General features: G+C 43.8%; 1 protein-coding gene across 1 annotated transcript; it reads right to left on the bottom strand.

The window, feature by feature from the left end:
* Nucleotides 1-12,371: 12,371 nt before the first annotated feature.
* On the bottom strand, nt 12,372-17,014 carry LOC146219516 (uncharacterized). Its single transcript, XM_084695282.1, has 9 exons — nt 16,874-17,014; nt 16,652-16,764; nt 16,424-16,469; nt 16,152-16,253; nt 15,432-15,950; nt 15,233-15,313; nt 14,494-15,129; nt 12,931-14,148; nt 12,372-12,776 (listed from the first exon to the last, which is right to left on the bottom strand). The coding sequence occupies exons 1-9, from the start codon at nt 16,964-16,966 to the stop codon at nt 12,372-12,374; spliced, it is 3,213 nt and encodes a 1,070-aa protein (XP_084551408.1). The 5' UTR covers nt 16,967-17,014.
* Nucleotides 17,015-17,590: the final 576 nt, after the last annotated feature.

The raw sequence follows: 17,590 nt of genomic DNA, 5'->3' as shown, positions 1-17,590 counted from the left end.
GTAACACCAGATCTACAGTCCATCATGACTTAACACAAGCAGGAAGCAATACTCTACCCCTGTAAAGATAGAGGGAAAGCTGTCAGATGGTTTTATTAGACCATACTAAAGGCAATACTGACCGATTATGTTGAATCTATTTTTATTTACTCTGACTATATTGAAGAACTGTTTTTCTATGAACTTGCTTTCTGCTGGGGGGTTTTACATGCACTAGTTGTTGTTTGGTTAAAAGTACCTGCTTAATGAATATGAATTGCTTCACGTCGATACTTCATTACCACTGGGGTGTGTTACATTTGTTGGTCAATGTAAAGCCTTTTGTAAAACTGATTTGAAAAGGGATATACAAATAAAGTTGTCTGAAATACCTTCTCTATCTTGGTTATTTGTTTTGTGACAGCTCACCTACATTTGTTAAAGTGTGTTTCCATAGTACTTGTAAACATAAGACAGAAGTTACAGACAAACCGCATTTTATTTTTGACATTGCAGTGTTAACAGCAGAGTTATTTTCAGCATTAGATGTCCATTGTGCTCATGAGTATGTGTAATTTTCGGGATTGTACTAAGAATTCAAATCGTATCTCAACTTGTTTCTTAAGTTTAATATTGTGCTTTATCGCTTTTTTTACATTGACGTTACAATAGGGGATATGATCCTGACATTGGAAGACAAAAAAAGGTGGGGAACTTGTAGTTTGCGACAGCAGCAGGGTACATTACAGCACCCAGAGTAACAATTTAAAATATAGAAAATATAAAATATATGAGATACAAGATACAGATTCCTATAAAATATGAAGGTAAGGATCTAAGTGTATATGATCCTAACATTGGAAGGCCAGAAATAGTTTTTATCCTAAATAACACACCAATAAGGCCTACTTAGTTGGGCTTGTACATTTGATGGAATTCCTCTTACACTTCAAGTATCATAGAAAACAATTTACTTGTTTGGATAGTGAAATATTCAGAAGCTATTTCAATAATTAATTGTCCTAAACAAACCCCCTGAATAATGTTACTGATGACCAGTCCAATGCAAACTGATCTTTTTCCATTGTAGAGTATAGACACACATTCTGTGTATTTACATATGCAAGTCAAGGGTCATGAAACTGAATGGTTGTAAAACAAAGGGGTTAATTCTCCTATTTACCAGATAGCCTGATAACAGGGCATTTTACACTTTTCTCTCCTACCTCACTGGAACCTTTTCATACAAACTGTATTTTACCCTCCAAGTTAGTTTATATCTCATTACATATCCTGCTGTGTGTCTATAATATAAACTTAGATAAAGTTGCAATTTGTTTGGGTTAAATAAACGTCTTCAGATGTGCAATTTGCATCCGGGAGAGAAGGTACTTACAGAAATGGAAACATGAAAAGTTTTCATATTTGAGTCACGTTCCTCTAAGAATACAATGTTTCTCCTTATTCAACTGTCTATGGCTGTCTGCCGTCTTGTGTGTGTGGAGACAAAGAACACTATGGAACAGAGAAGTGTTAAACACCAATTTTATGGAAGAGTTCTGGATACATTGGGAGCCTTTAGGAGTTATCATCAAAAAGGGCAAGGCTGCCTCAATTAACAGGGGGAGGGAGATGGCTAAGCAAAACTTGCCGGACGGTTAAGTACATAAGTCATAGGTCTAGCCTCGGCTTGTAGGCTAATGGACAAAAACAGACATTACTGCAACGCTGTTCATTAACCAAATTGGAATTGGACCAAGTGAAGCCTTTCTGAAAGTAATCATTGTTCTGTGTTCTCAACAGGAGCCATCTCAACAGCCAAAAAATAACCTGGCAGTAAGTAAAAACAGTTTTTGGACAAAAACACTGCAGAACCTCTTTGTTTGGATGTAATAAGGTAACTCTCTACTCCACCCTTTGCAGGGCACTCAAGTTTTATCAAAAGTTTGCTGGTATTATTTCTAATTGGCTGGCTTATAACTGTGCAACTTATTCCATTAATTTTATGTAGTAATTGAAGGGACAAGTTATCCCTTACTTCTCATCAAGATAAATGGTTGAAATGCGTGAGAAATACAATTTGTTGCCTTAGAAATTGTTGAAATGAGTGAGAAATACAAGGTATTGCGTGAGAAATTGTTGAAGTACATGAGAGCCCTGGATTAGTTTATTTGATTTGAAGACGGGCTTGCATAGTAGATGCTTCAATCCAAAGCCATTTAGAGGGGGGATTTGAACTTACCACCTCTTAAGGTGCTGTCAAATGCTCTGCAATTCTGCTATATCAAACTATTTTGAATAGTTACAAAAATGACTCCCATATCTTTCCAATAAAGCTATATATATATATATATATATATTACTTCTAAATAAGACATTTTATAATCAAGAAGATTCAAAGAGTGATGCCAACTGTGTTAAAACAATTTACCTCTATTATATGCGAAGGGTCTCAAAACTATTTCAAAGCAGGATAGATTCTAAATGTAGAATAAATAGGAGGTTGTCTCTCTCTTGACAGGATAAAAGGCCAAATCTGTGCTCTTGCATCAGTTCATTAAATGCTGAAAATCCATCCGCTCACATCATCAAAAAATGACATAACAAGCACGTTAACACTTAACCCTCGTGTTGTCTTAACATTCTGTACACTCCCCTTGTCCTAAGCTTCAAAAATGACCCACCTTCACCAAATCCCTAAAATAAAGCAGCTAAATTGAATTTTAAACTCCTAATCTTTTTTGCATGAAGAAACAACCTGTACTTTATCATAGCATTTGTGAATATGCAAGTTTTACCTCTTCACATTGCAGAAAGACTACATTTAATCAGTGGACAACTATTCGTTTTTTATTACAGCAGACCTGTCATAACTTTACAAAAGTAGATGTGTATTATTGCTTAATGCTCCGGGTTGTATTATTCCCCATGTTCTTCTTCAGATACCTCCTCTTCTAAATCATTGTACTCTTGTTTCTTCTGGACACCTGAAAATATCAGATCTACAACCTGTAGATCTTAGAGCTGAGACCCTAACCCTGTTGAGCACTGAAATATGCAATTATGGGTTCAGCAAAGAATACTGGGGGTACTGCCATTTGCAAGACCTTTGTAGCCTCTGACTACATTCCCCATTAGTAAACAATGCTTTGAAGACATTTTTATTTGGTCTGAAATTTGGTTTAGTTTGTCTGAAATTGTTTTTATTTTGTCTGTGAGCTTGAGTCATGTAGGGAGGGGAGATGCTGCACCTGCACACGTAAGTTTTAGCTTTGTAATTTCGGGTGTTGCTCGAGCTTGTTCAGACAACAGTTTATTGATGCGTATCGACTGAGCGATAGCGAGGCATGAGGGAACGGTCGAGGTTAGTAGCGGTTTATTATATGGCATTTTAGCTCTTTTCATTTGGTAAATGAAAATAAATGGTATAGGCTAATTGTAGATAGCTCTCAAGTTTTCTCACGGTGTGTTTCAGGTGTTATCTAGCAACCAATTACTTTTGATAGAAAGTGGACGACATGGTTCGGCTAAAAATGGCTTTAATTCCAACACAAAATAACGACACAAGAGATTCAATGAGTCTAGTCTTAGTCTAGTATCCGAATTAGACCGCAGATGTCGTCAGAGCGGGGCAATAAGCACCCCTGCGTTTTGCGGTGCTGTTTGCCCTTTCCAGTAGCGCCTTAATGCACGGGCTTACCTGAACCCGGGGCCTCGGGTAATCAGGGGCCTCTTAATAATAATACAAAATAATAATGATGATAAACCTGTCAGTACTCTGCTCTACAGTGGCATCTGGTGATGGATGTGGAGGGAGCCCCCCCTCCTCTCCCCTTTAGCTAAACAAAATGTAACGAAAGCTAGAGAGGGTAGAGTGTGCTTGCTTGCGTCAATTGCAGATGGGGCTTGTTCATGAAACAAGCTGAACCCCCTTTAGACACGCTATTTTAACAACGTTGCACCACCGGCAGTAGCCTATTTTTCAGATGGAATCGCGATTCAAACAGTAGCTACCATCTGCTAACTGAAAATATGCCCTTAAATGCGACTTTTTGGTCTCAGTCAGTCTAGAGCCCTGCGTGGAGAAGCTGAATTGTGCTACGATGAGCAAGGTAGCCTAGCTGCTGTTGCTAACCAAACTACACTGAGAGGATTGTTTGAATGCGCCGGAAATTAAAAACGTTTCTTTTGACATACATTTTAGGCTTATGCTTTAGTGATATGTCGTCATAGAGTTAATATAAGTAGAGACAGCTACTTCTGTCTTCCAAGATGGCGTCCCCATTCATTTCTATGAAAAGTGCTCATTGGCGCAGTGAGGCAAGCGAGAGTGCTAAATGGACGAGAAGGGTCCAAAGGCAGTGCTCCCTCCTCAGGCCCCTCTAAACCGGAACTCTCTCCTCAGGCCCCTGAAGCCGGAACTCTCTCCTCAGGCCCCTTTTTTCATGTGTATCCGAGGTATTAGCGCCACCGCTGGTCGGAGGATACTGTAGGCTATTTATATTAATAGGCTAACTTACATTGAACTTCGGTTTTAGCATAAGTCAATAGTGTTTAACAAAGCGGAAATTAGCATTGCGGCTAGCGTTAGGTACAGAGTTCTAAATTAACACCCGCCAAATGCGGGCTGAATTTCATTTTCTTATTAAAAACTCGCTAGCCAGTTTGGCCGGTGATAGCCTAAATGAGGCATTTCATCAACGATACATAAGGCTATGTTCTCGGCATGGTTATTGTTAATTTATCCCCCTGCAGTAGCCTAAGTTTCCCATGAACACCGTGCCGTAATCCTACGTTATTGGAATATGGAATATATGTTTAGTGCTATTACACATCTTTATGATTGAAGTGGTAATTGATGAAGCAACATTTAACATAAATACAAGGATGGATATTGATTTCAGATTAAGAGAGTAGTGTTGTTTGTATTATCAACGTTAAAAAATGAATTATTTCAGAGCCGGCTCTTGTTGCCGTGGAAACAATAAACAATAACACGAGCCAGCTGTTGCTGCTGCAAATGACCAACGGAAAACATGTGATATTCTATAATGACCACTAGATGACGCTAAACTGCCAAACCTATTTTCTATGCTTGCCAGGGTTAGAACAGTGATCATGTTTGTAATGTTAGCAATACGTAACGCTAGCCGCAATGCTAATTTCCGCTTTGTTAAACATTATTGACTTATGCTAAAACCGAAGTTCAATGTAAGGTAGCCTATTAATATAAATAGCCTGCAGTATCCTCCGACCAGCGGTGGCGCTAATACCTCGGATACACATGAAACAAGGGGCCTGAGGAGAGAGTTCCGGCTCTAGGGGCCTGAGGAGAGAGTTCCGGTTTAGAGGGGCCTGAGGAGAGAGTTCCGGCTCTAGGGGCCTGAGGAGAGAGTTCCGGTTTAGAGGGGCCTGAGCAGGGAGCACTGCCTTTGGACCCTATTGAAATGGACCGCGCCTCTTTCCAGACCGACTCGTCCGGTCTTGCGCAGAAGCTTGTTCCTAGCTCCGAAACTCGTGCAAGCTGTATACGTCATACTTTGCGACAACCAGTCGCCAGCTTGTGAGCTGGAGCTAAGGCGTAGCATAAAACTGTTAAAATGTGGTACAAGTCCGATCAAGAAGCAGATACATGTGAACCTTACGGAGATCAATACTATTAGTACTGTAGTATTATACGTTAGTGATGGGGGAAACGAAGCTTTTCGAAGCAACGAGCTATTTGACACAATTGTCTCGAAAAAGTATCGCTTTTTCGAAGCGTTCGATACATCTTCTCCATAGGGACATCTGCTGGTCAGTTTATGGTATGGCGACTGTATCGAGCGATGGAAGGAATCAAGTGACGTCAAGTCCTCGAGCTGCAGTCTCATAATCGTCATTGACAACTTGATAAGTTGATAAGTTATGTGACAAATGTTTCGATTTGCAATTGTCAAAAATATGTTATCATATATCTTGTTGTATTATAAACAACGTAACGTCTTTGCTACTTTACGTTTATGAAATTTATTTTTAGGTTCTTATTACATTACCTACACAGTTGAGCATGGCCTCGTGGTAAGAGCGCAACCCCTCACTCAGATACAGTGAGATCTCATCCCCTACCCTGTTTTAGTAGAAGTATATGCTAAAAGCATATATTACTATATGACAATGTAAGCTAGCGGTGAAGGTTTTGGAACATGCTTTTGCAACCGGGAAAGGGATGGCCACATTTGAAGGCAGGTAAAACTAGAGAAAGATGTAGGCTATGTGCTTGTGTACACCTACTATCTCATATCTGTATCTATCTCTGTTTATCTAGCTCTGGCAATCTATCTGTATCTGGTTCTGTCAATGAATGTAGTGTCCGTAAATAGGCCTGTCTCCTCTTTATAACCTACAAATATTAGCGATGTCTGATGTCTTGTAAGTGTTTGAATAAAACGCCGTTTGTCTCAGCTGCTCGTGTGACGTGCAATGCTTCGGACGTCACTTAGACTCTGATCACGTGGTTTTTGCCCATTTGAAGCCACGCTCGACACGTTTGTATCGGTACAAATGGTTTCGAAAGGTCGATACCGCTTCGTGAGCACGGTATCGAGCGTAACATCACTATTATACGTGCAGGGCCTATACGTTGTTCTTTTTGCTTCGTGTTTATAGTTTGACTGCTGTATTGTGTCGGATAAATAAACTGTAAACTTGTATATCTGGCTCCGTCGTTGTTCTAGCTTTGCAAAGCAAGCTAAATTAAGCCTATTACCCTACCTATGTTACTATTATAATGATGATGAGTGTTGTTTACTATTACTATACCTTATTGTTAATGCCATCGTTAGTGTTGATATAAAGTTATAACAATATAACGACCATATTGTGGCTATCAGACATGATTTATTCATATTCGTCTTTACTCCAGAATAACATGTCAACAATCAATAATGACACCGCAACATGCCATGATATTTCATGGTTTTATTATGCTATAATTACGTTTGTCATGCCGTGAGCATAGCGTTCATTACGAAATGGTTAAATCTGCTTTAAAATAACGGGCATAAACTCTACAAACAACCGTCGTGTATGTGTGCAACCATTTGTAAAACGTGCTACAAGAAAAGCAGGCAACTGTAGATTATCAAGCCCTTTCTCCTTGTCCTCATTCAGCTCAGGTAAATCAGCGATTTGCTGATGTTCCCTTTTGTGCTCGTTCATTGTTCGTATCCGCGAGCACGTTTCCAGGCAACTTTTCTTGAAGTAAGCAAATAAATGGGCTGCTTTACCCATTTCGAATTGGTTTCAATCTTAGCAAAAATCAGGAAAAATTATTCTATGAAAAAGCTAGTAGTATGAGCCAGGTTCGAGAATCGAACAAAAATTATTGGGGGAGATAGTTTTGTAAATGTTGACTGGATTGGAGTTAATAGAATAACGACCGGAAGACACGGGAACCTAACCATAAATGCAATACCACCTACTTCTCTCAGCTTGCTTTCTGATTGGATATGTTTCGTTTCACATGATAAACTCGGCGTTTGTCCTCGGGGTTCCCCCCACACATATTGTTGAATATTTAGGATTCACTTCACACCAAGGGAACATCTGATAAAATAATCTGTAGAACCATCAAGATAATCGTGATGTTACCTAGGATTGTCGGAAGGGGCGAAATCGGCCCAATTATCCTGTAGTTAGTGTTTCACCAGCATAAGATGCTTCCTTGTTCCAACACACCTGATTCAAATGAATGGTCATTAGCAGGTTTCTGCATAACTAGATAACGACCCATTCATTGGAATCAGGTGTGTTGGAGCAGGGAAACATCTAAAACATGCAGGGCAGGGAGGCCCGAGGACCAGGATTGGGAACCCCTGCCCTATATACATCCACTCTGCTAAAGTCAAACCTATTTCCATGTCTATGGTTATCAAGAAATGCTCAAATCTAATATGTGAGTGGCTTGACTGAAATACACACACAGAAACAAACAAATACCAACATGCACACACACACACATCCAGTATATCCCTGCTGAACATGCTGAAAATGATTAGACTGGCATGCAGCTCTCAGAAACTACAAGTGTTGGTCAAATGTATTGACACCAATCAGAAGAGAAGCATTTCAAAGGGATGCTGATTATTGCCTTGTGAAAGACAGTTGCTTCATGACATTCTGATGTGTGTCACACCACAGGTGTGGTGAAAAGATACTGTCATTTGGTGTGTCAATTGAACATGTGAACTCATTGGGACCCCCAAGGCGAGTGGCAAAGTCAGTTACCTCACTATATTCTACACTTGAGATTTACTTGTGTAATAAAAACTGTTTTAATTTAACCGATTAAATAACCGTTTTCTGATTTTTTGGGAGCAGCAGTTAAGCGATGGCAGCGTTTAATTGAAGAAATATGGTACTTGTAATAATACTGTAGTACCAAAGTGATCAACAAAAAAACATATTATTCTGCCGTCTGATCCACGTCTCTGTTCATCCCACACTGCTGTGGACCTCTACTGGTGTGGACTTCAGACGGCAAAAGGCAAACCCTCGACCCCTCATCATCAATGGTGAGGAAGTGGAGAGGACCTCCTGCTTCCAGTTCCTGGGGGTTATGCTCTCAGAGGACCAGAAATGGAAGATGAACACAGTCCAGAAAGCACAGCAGCGGCTCTACTTCCTGTGAACACTGAAGAGAAACAGAGCTGTCTCCAGAGCTGCTTCAGTCTTTTTACCACTGTGGCATTGAAAGCGTCATCACAGACTGTATCACTGCATGGTACGTCAACTGCACAGACAAGGACAGGAAATCCCTCAGTGGGGTCAGAAGGTCTGCTGAGAGAAGAATCAGACTTCCACTGCCTCCCCTGGACGACATCCTGAGGACACGCTGCCTCGGCCGGCCAGGGGGCATTTGGAAGGATGAGACTCACCCTGCAGATCTCTTCTCCCTGCTGCCCTCTGGGAGGCGCTAGCGGGCCACCACAGCCCACATTCAGACTGCAGAACAGCTTCATCCCCAGGGCCATCACAGAACTACACACCCACACAGCCCTCCTACCCCCCACCCAACAAAACTATTCATGTTTTTCATATATTTACAGTGTTATGCAAAAGTTAGGCACCCCTCTGAGGCTGCATGATAATTTACTGTCTTCACCAAAAAAGATAAATATAATATTGTAATATTCTTTTTCTAGTTAACACTGAATGCTGGGGTGTTTTACAGAAAAGGATATTTGGTGTAGCAGTATTTAGTTGTGTGAAATTAAATCAAATGTGAAAAATAGGCTGTGCAAAAGTTTGGACACCCTAATCATTTATTTGATTTGAATACCTCTGCCTACTAAATGCTGATTAACTGCAACACATAATTAGTCTGATTAACTCGTTAAGCCTTCAATTACATAGAAAGGTGCATTCAATCATTAGAAAGGGTATTTAAGTTGGCCAATTGCAAGTTGTGCTTCTCTTGAATTCTCCTCTGAACAGTGGCAAAATAGGGGCTTCAAAACAGCTATCGAAAGATCTAAGACAAAGATTGTTCAGCAGTATGGTTTAGGGGAAGGCTAGAAAAAGTTATCCCGGAGGTTTCAGCTCTGTTTCCACTGTGAGGAATGTCATTAAGAAATGGAAGGCAACAGGCACAGTTCTTGTTAAGGCTAGAAGTGGCAGGCCAAGAAAAAACAAGAGGCAAAGGTGAAGAATGGTCAAGGACAACCCTCAGACCACCTCCAAAGACCTGCAAGGTCATCTTGCTGCAGATGGTGTCACTGTGCAGTGCTCGACCGTTCAGCGCACAGAGAACAGCTGTATGGGAGAGTGATGCAGAAGAAGCCTTTTCTGCACACGCGCCACAAACGGGCTCTCTTGAGGTTTGCCAGACTACATTTGAACAAGCCGGGCTCATTTTGGAACAAAGTGCTGTAGACTGATGAGACAGAGAGCTATTTGGTCACAATGAGGCGTTACGCATGGAGGCGAAAGAACACAGCCTTCCTAGAAAAACACTTGCTGCCCACAGTAAAATGTGGTGGGGGGTCCATCATGCTGTAGGGCTGTGTGGCTAGTGCAGGAACTGGGAATCTAGTTAAGGTTAATAAAGGTCTCATGGATTCAACTCAGTACCAGCTAATTCTGGACAATGATGTTCAAGAATCTGTAACAAAGCTGAAGTTACGGCGGAGTTGGGTGTTCCAGCAGGACAACGACCCGAAACATTGCTCCAAATCCACTAAGGAATTTATGCAGAGGAACAACTACAATGTTCTGGAATAGCCATCCCAGTCCCCAGACTTAAATATAATTGAAAATCTATGGGGTGACTAAGTGGGCTGTCCACGCTTGGTACCCATTAAAACTTACTGAACTGGAGATGTATTGTAAGGAAGAATGGTCCAAATTACCTCAGTCAAGACACTCATCAGAGGATATAAGAAGCGTCTAGAGCAGGGGTAGGCAACCCTGGTCCTAGAGAGCTGCTGTCCTGCATGTTTTAGATCAGAGGTCTTCAACCCTGGTCCTCAGGGACCCCCTGTCCTGCACGTTTTAGATGTTCCCTACTCCAGCACACCTGATTCAAATGAATGGGTCGTTATCAAGCTCTGTGGAAGCCGGGTAATGAACATTCATTTGAATCAGGTGTGCTGGTGCAGGGAAACATCTAAAACATGAAGGACAGCGGCTCTCTAGGACCAGGGTTGCCTTCCCCTGGTCTAGAGGCTGTTATTTTTGCAAAAGGAGGCTCTAGTAAGTATTAATGTGATTTCTGTTGGGGTGCCCAAATTTATGCACTATTTAATTCTCTTATGATGCGTATGACATATTTTCTGTTTATCGAATAAACCGTGTGTGTGTGTGTGTGTGTGTGTGTGTGTGTGTGTGTGTGTGTGTGTGTGTGTGTGTGTGTGTGTGTGTGTGTGTGTGTGTGTGTGTGTGTGTGTGTGTGTGTGTGTGTGTGACAGAGATCCCCAAAGTAATGGAGATTATCAGGGGTGCACAAACTTTTTCATACAACTGTGTGAGTGCGTGGGGTTGCAAGCATGCTTAAATGTGCTGTAGTGTTGTTGAAGGGTGGATGTAAGCATTGTTATTTACTTTTTTGTATATTACTTTTTTTTTTTTTTGGTTGCGCAAGCAAATGTTGTAGAGTATCTAATGCACTATGACAAATAGTCTATTCTATTCTAATGGTCAACCGGTGTTCAATCAACTATTGTTGCCTCAAGATGATTGAATAAATGCAGACTGTGTCAATGCAGACTGCCTTCATTTTACAGTTGAAAACCTCAGGATCGCCTCTGAAGCATTAGCCCCTCCAGTGACTTGTACTGCCACCTAGCATGTTCCTGACAGCAGCACAACTATGTTCTGTACCAGCTTTAATGGAGTCAGCACGGTCACCTGCAGTTCCACAGGCAATCCACTTAGGGGCAGACCACACACACACACACAGCTAATGCACAAGCCATCAGGGAGCAGATTGAATCACCATTGTCAAATGCTGTGACTGCTAATTGTAGGTTCTTAATTTTGTTTTTTATAGACTGTAAAGTCTATCTAGATTGCAACACTTTTTGAACCATGTCATACAATGCCATAACCTTTTCACATATGAATATATCAAGAAAAATATCACATATTTATTTCACATATGAATATATCAAGGTTGAAATGGCTCGCTGTTAAGAGTCAAGTTGACACTTCATTTTGGCAGCTCTAATCTGCTACAGCACAACAGCGCTCTCCCCCCTCCCCACACCAGTGACCATGCTCATGGCCCGGGCCCTTCTGGAACAGCACAAGGTCTCCCTGGAGCTGTTTGGCTGTGACCACTAGCTGACATCCACAATGTCCACAAAACAACAAACCTATCATGGAAGCGGGTCTTAATATCACCCAATCTTTCTTTCAACACAGGCACCCTGATGTTCACATACAAGATCTACTTTACCTAAAACCTGCAGTAGACCTCATGTTCTGTTCTGTTACCTCTGATCTGTCTCAAGCCTCCTTCATGCTGTTTGTCTGTCTCCTGCCTCTGGCTCTCTTATGGAATGCTCTGCAGGGTTCTAAGGTGCTTGGGTTTGTGTGTCTTTTTCATTGAAGAATTGAACCACATGGAGAGTCTAAAAGGGCTTCTTGTCTTAACCCTCTGCTGCATTGTGCGCCGTGTTACAAAACTTTTACATTGAAATTATGCCACATTTGAACTTTAATGTTCAAATGTTTGAATGCTGTACTTCACTTGTTTGGACTGTAGTGTAGCAGAGACTATATATTTTCATTTTTATGTATACAGTATATATGTATATATATTTTTTAATCAAAATAATGAACACTTACAAACACACTATTTTCAGTAAAATCCCAGAAATAAAAAGTCAACCACAAAAAAAGACATGGCTTCAAATGATATTTTCTTTTGTGCTCAGGCTCTGTGATGAACACAGGTTCTGTCCAAGGGGTCCATATGGATGATATTGCCTGGTCCTCGGGTCCCTCTCACTGTTGGGGAGCCTCTCTAGTCCTCCTCTTCTGAGGAGGCAGAGCAGCAGGTAAAGAGCTTCCTCATTCAACGGAGGAATCCTCTCATCCCCCCCCTTATCTCCTCCCCTCCATCCTTCTCCTGTTGTCCGCCCACTGAGGGAGAAAACCTGCATTAACACTGTATCTGCATGTTCTCCACACAGCTTCCTGGTATATCTGAGAAGTGTGTATGTAGTAGAACGTGTGCATGTAGCTTCCTGGTAGCTGAGAAGGTACTCACCAATGCAGCTTTCCTGTTCCACGTCAGCTGGGACCTCACTGGTCTGTGAACAGACAATACTAAGCATGTAAGACCATCAACTATACTGTAGAGCAATGGCATCAACTTCCAAACTGAAGTATGTTCATACCACATGTGCAATGGTAATATTCAGTCTGATGAAACGTGTCAACAAAAGAATGATGTCATGTTCACACCATGAGGAGTCTTGGAGCCTCCTGAGGGAAGACACCATGGATGCTCAGCAGTGGCTCATCTTCTAGAAGCAACAACATCTTGGCAGAAGCTCCATCCAGGGTCTTGCTGCTGGTGAGGCCAGCTTCTAGATCCAGGGTCTTGGTGCTGGTGAGGCCAGCTTCTAGGGCCACTGTCTTGCTGCTTGTGAGGCCAGCCTCTAGATCCAGGGTCTTGTTTCTGGTGAGGCCAGCTTCTAGATCCAGGGTCTTGGTGCTGGTGAGGCCAGCCTCTAGATCCAGGGTCTTGGTGCTGGTGAGGCCAGCTTCTATGGCCAGGGTTTTTGTGCTGGTGAGGCCAGCCTCTAGATCCAAGGTCTTGGTGCTGGTGAGGCCAGCCTCTAGATCCAGGGTTTTGGTGCTGGTGAGGTCAGCTTCTAGGGCCACGGTCTTGGTGCTGGTGAGGCCAGCTTCTATGGCCAGGGTTTTGGTGCTGGTGAGGCCAGCGTCTAGATCCAGGGTCTTGGTGCTGGTGAGGCCAGCATCTAGATCCAGGGGCTTGGTGCTCGTGAGGCCAGCCTCTAGACCCAGGGTTTTGGTGCTGGTGAGGCCAGCTTCTAAGGCCAAGGTCTTGGTGCTGGTGAGGCCAGCCTCTAGATCCAGGGTCTTGGTGCTGGTGAGGCCAACCTTTAGATCCAGGGTCTTGCTGCTGGTGAGGCCAGCTTCTAGATCCAGGGTCTTGGTGCTGGTGAGGCCAGCTTCTAGGGCCACTGTCTTGCTGCTTGTGAGGCCAGCCTCTAGATCCAGGGTCTTGTTTCTGGTGAGGCCAGCTTCTAGATCCAGGGTCTTGGTGCTGGTGAGGCCAGCCTCTAGATCCAGGGTCTTGGTGCTGGTGAGGCCAGCTTCTATGGCCAGGGTTTTTGTGCTGGTGAGGCCAGCCTCTAGATCCAAGGTCTTGGTGCTGGTGAGGCCAGCCTCTAGATCCAGGGTTTTGGTGCTGGTGAGGTCAGCTTCTAGGGCCACGGTCTTGGTGCTGGTGAGGCCAGCTTCTATGGCCAGGGTTTTGGTGCTGGTGAGGCCAGCGTCTAGATCCAGGGTCTTGGTGCTGGTGAGGCCAGCATCTAGATCCAGGGGCTTGGTGCTCGTGAGGCCAGCCTCTAGACCCAGGGTTTTGGTGCTGGTGAGGCCAGCTTCTAAGGCCAAGGTCTTGGTGCTGGTGAGGCCAGCCTCTAGATCCAGGGTCTTGGTGCTGGTGAGGCCAACCTTTAGATCCAGGGTCTTGGTGCTGGTGAGGCCAGCCTCTAGATCCAGGGTCTTGTTTCTGGTGAGGCCAGCCTCTAGATCCAGGGTCTTGGTGCTGGTGAGGCCAGCTTCTAAGGCCAAAGTCTTGGTGCTGGTGAGGCCAGCCTCTAGATCCAAGGTCTTGGTGCTGGTGAGGCCAACTTCTAGGGCCAGGGTCTTGTTTCTGGTGAGGCCAGCCTCTAGATCCAGGGTCTTGGTGCTGGTGAGGCCAGCTTCTAAGGCCAAGGTCTTGGTGCTGGTGAGGCCAGCCTCTAGATCCAGGGTCTTGTTGCTGGTGAGGCCAGCCTCTAGATCCAGGGTTGTGGTGCTGGTAAGGCCAGCCTCTAGGGCCAGGGTCTTGGTGCTGGTGAGGCCAGCTTCTAAGGCCAAGGTCTTGGTGTTGGTGAGGCCAGCCTCTAGATCCAGGGTCTTGGTGCTGGTGAGGCCAGCCTCTAGATCCAGGGTGTTGGTGAGGCCAGCCTCTAGATCCAGGGTCTTGGTGCTGGTGAGGCCAGCCTCTAGAACCAGGGTCTTGCTGCTGGTGAGGCCAGCTTCTAAAGCCAACGTCTTGGTGCTGGTGAGGCCAGCCTCTAGATCCAGGGTCTTGGTGCTGGTGAGGCCAGCCTCTAGATCCAGGGTCTTTGTGCTGGTTAGGCCAGCTTCCAGTGCCAGGGTCTTGCTGCTGATGAGGCCAGCCTCTAGGGCCAGCTTTGAGGCCTTGCCTCTTTCCAGATTCCCCTCAGCAGCATGAGCCCCAGCCTCCCTCAGGGTGAGGTCGAGGCCAGACTCAGCCAGAGAAGCTGTGGACAGCTGAGATGCAGTCAGATGTCTGGTCTGACTGGTCTTCATGTCACCTCGAGCAGTGGCCAGGGCCTTGATGTCCTTCTGGTCCTGGATGATGGCCTTGATGGTGAGGCCTTTCTCCATTGAGGCAGACCAAGACTGGAGGGAGAATTAAGGTTCAGTTGCCATTGAAAACAATCTCCCATTTGGTCACAATTATACTGAACCCAAAGCCAACTATGAATCAATCTGCTTTCTTCACCTTTTCTGCCTGGGGATCAGTGGCCACGGTGATGCTCTCCTTGAGGCTGAAGGATCTCTCAGCACCTGGCTTGTTATGACCCTGTTGATAGACAGTTCAAACAGTGAGACTTAGTTTAAGAGCTAGTTTATGCCCATATGTTCTGGAGCTGTCGTAATAGAAACGTGAAATGTGAGTGATTTTCATATAAGCTACAGACTGAAAACACAATGACCTTGTTCCCCTTTGCCAACTCATCGACCACCTTCCTGGTTGCCTCCAGAGCATGCGGGTTGTAGCTGTCATTCAGCAGGCAGAAAGTGGTAGACTCCACCTCAAACCTGTCAAAGACAGCCTTCACCACATCCCGGGCCAGAGCTGAGGTGATGAACACAATCTTGTGCACCGGGACGTCCCCGTACGGAGCCAGGACAGAGGTGACGGTGTCCTTCAGCAGCCACCGGATCTCCTCCATGGCGGCCTTGGCCCTCAGCCCGTCTACGGAGGTCCAGGTGGTTCCTCCCTGTGTACCTCCACCCAGCAGGTGGCGGAAGGTGATGGTGACCAGCCTGGGGGTGAGCTCTCCAGTTTCCTGCAGGAGACTGGGAGCTCCGGGGACCTCAGAGGTGGAGTGAGAGGGCATCAGGCTGTGAGGAAGGCCAGAGAGCAGATGTCGGACCTCTGTCTCTACAGACGGTCTGAACATCTTCATGCTGCGACGAAGTCCCTCCATGGTGACCTTCACCAGAGAAAAATAGAAGAGAGTTAGAGAGAGACAGAGAGAGAAAGAGAGAGAGATAGAGAGAAAGAGACAGCGCGAGGAAAGAGAGAGAGAGGGAGGGAGGGAAAGAGAGAGAGAGTTGTCAGTCAGGGAAATAAAGGAAATCCTTTGTTCCAGAATGTGAAGTACTGTTTCTCTACACCAGGTTGTTGTCCATACCTTTCTGCCAAACAGCCCAGAGAGACGACACTCCTTCTCGGTCTCTCTAAGAATCTCCTGCTGGATCTTCAGAAGCTGGTCGCGTCTCTTCATATACCAGACCTGAGTACAGAAACACCATCAAAAGATCAATTCTGTGCAATCAAACACTAACATCTTGAATACATTAATGTAACTTGCACTGTTACTGTCTTCAATATAGAGACCGTAATACAAGTCTTTGGTTCTCTGGGAGTTTGTACTGTGAACAAGGTCCACTATGAAGCTCTTACCCTTATGGCAGTCAGCTGTCGCAAGTCTTGATTGCAGGCCCGACACCTTCAAAATAGAAGAAATAAAGAGCAAACCATCACTTTTTGAATGACAATTGTTCTTTCTCTCCCTCTCTCTCTCTCTCTCTCTCTCTCTCTCTCTCTCTCTCTCTCTCTCTATCTCTCTCATACACACACATTCACACATGTATTTTGTAACTCCCGAGAGAAAGACTAAGCCTGTCTCACTTGCTGATGAAACATTCTTCCCCAAAGAGCCACTTGGTGATGTCCTTCAGAGTAACAGAGGATGGAACTGCTCCTTGCTCCAGTAAGGACATGAACTGCCTCATGGTTGTTCTCTGGGAGACAGTTGTGTCAATGTCTATGCCAGTCATCATATATAATGCCACTGTCGTGAAGCACAGTGATACTGTTGCATTTGGTTCTGGTTTATCACCACAATCTTACCTCATCCAGACATTCTGGTGGTGTCAAAAAGTTATACAGCTCAGTGAACTTCACAGGAGCATGTGGATCAATGGTGGGAAGTTCCCAATTCATGGCTGCAGGTCCGTGTGGAGAGAAACATGTGTATCAAGACTACAGGGAGTAACATTGGCATGCAGGTTTGGTAATGTTATGTTTTTATATCTAATTATGTGTTGAAATATTGTTTTTGAGGACAAAAAAACACACTACATGAGACTGGTCTCCTGTTGAGACACCAAAAGTCATGAATAGGCCTATACAGTTTGAACATAGTACATTGTTTTGTACATACTGTAGGCAATAACCTTCTTAGGCGTTAACTTACCTCGCAGTGAATGAGGAATTTGTTGGTCTGTCTTTCGTTTTTTGTGTAATTGTAATTGTAAAGAGGCAGTGCTTGTCTTGTGTCGATGATTTCTGCTCTGTTTGGTATATCATATTCATGGTAACTTTAGAATGGAATGTTCGACACTGTGATTCATTCATTGTGACAATGGTTTGGAATTCCATCAAACGAGTTTGATCTTCTTGGGATTGTCATGGATACAAATAAATAAATACAACATTTTAGCTCCCTAATAGGTCAATCTTTTATTGAGTTAATGTTAAAAATCACAATATTTACCAAGATCTTTTGAATTCTTATTGCTATTCAAAAATATGCATGTCACAATAATCGCTATTCCAAGAAATTCC

This window comes from Hypomesus nipponensis, chromosome 28 (assembly GCF_054491055.1).
Source record: "Hypomesus nipponensis isolate SF chromosome 28, ASM5449105v1, whole genome shotgun sequence".
Lineage (NCBI taxonomy): Eukaryota > Metazoa > Chordata > Actinopteri > Osmeriformes > Osmeridae > Hypomesus > Hypomesus nipponensis.
This window is presented reverse-complemented; position numbering and strand designations above follow the sequence as displayed.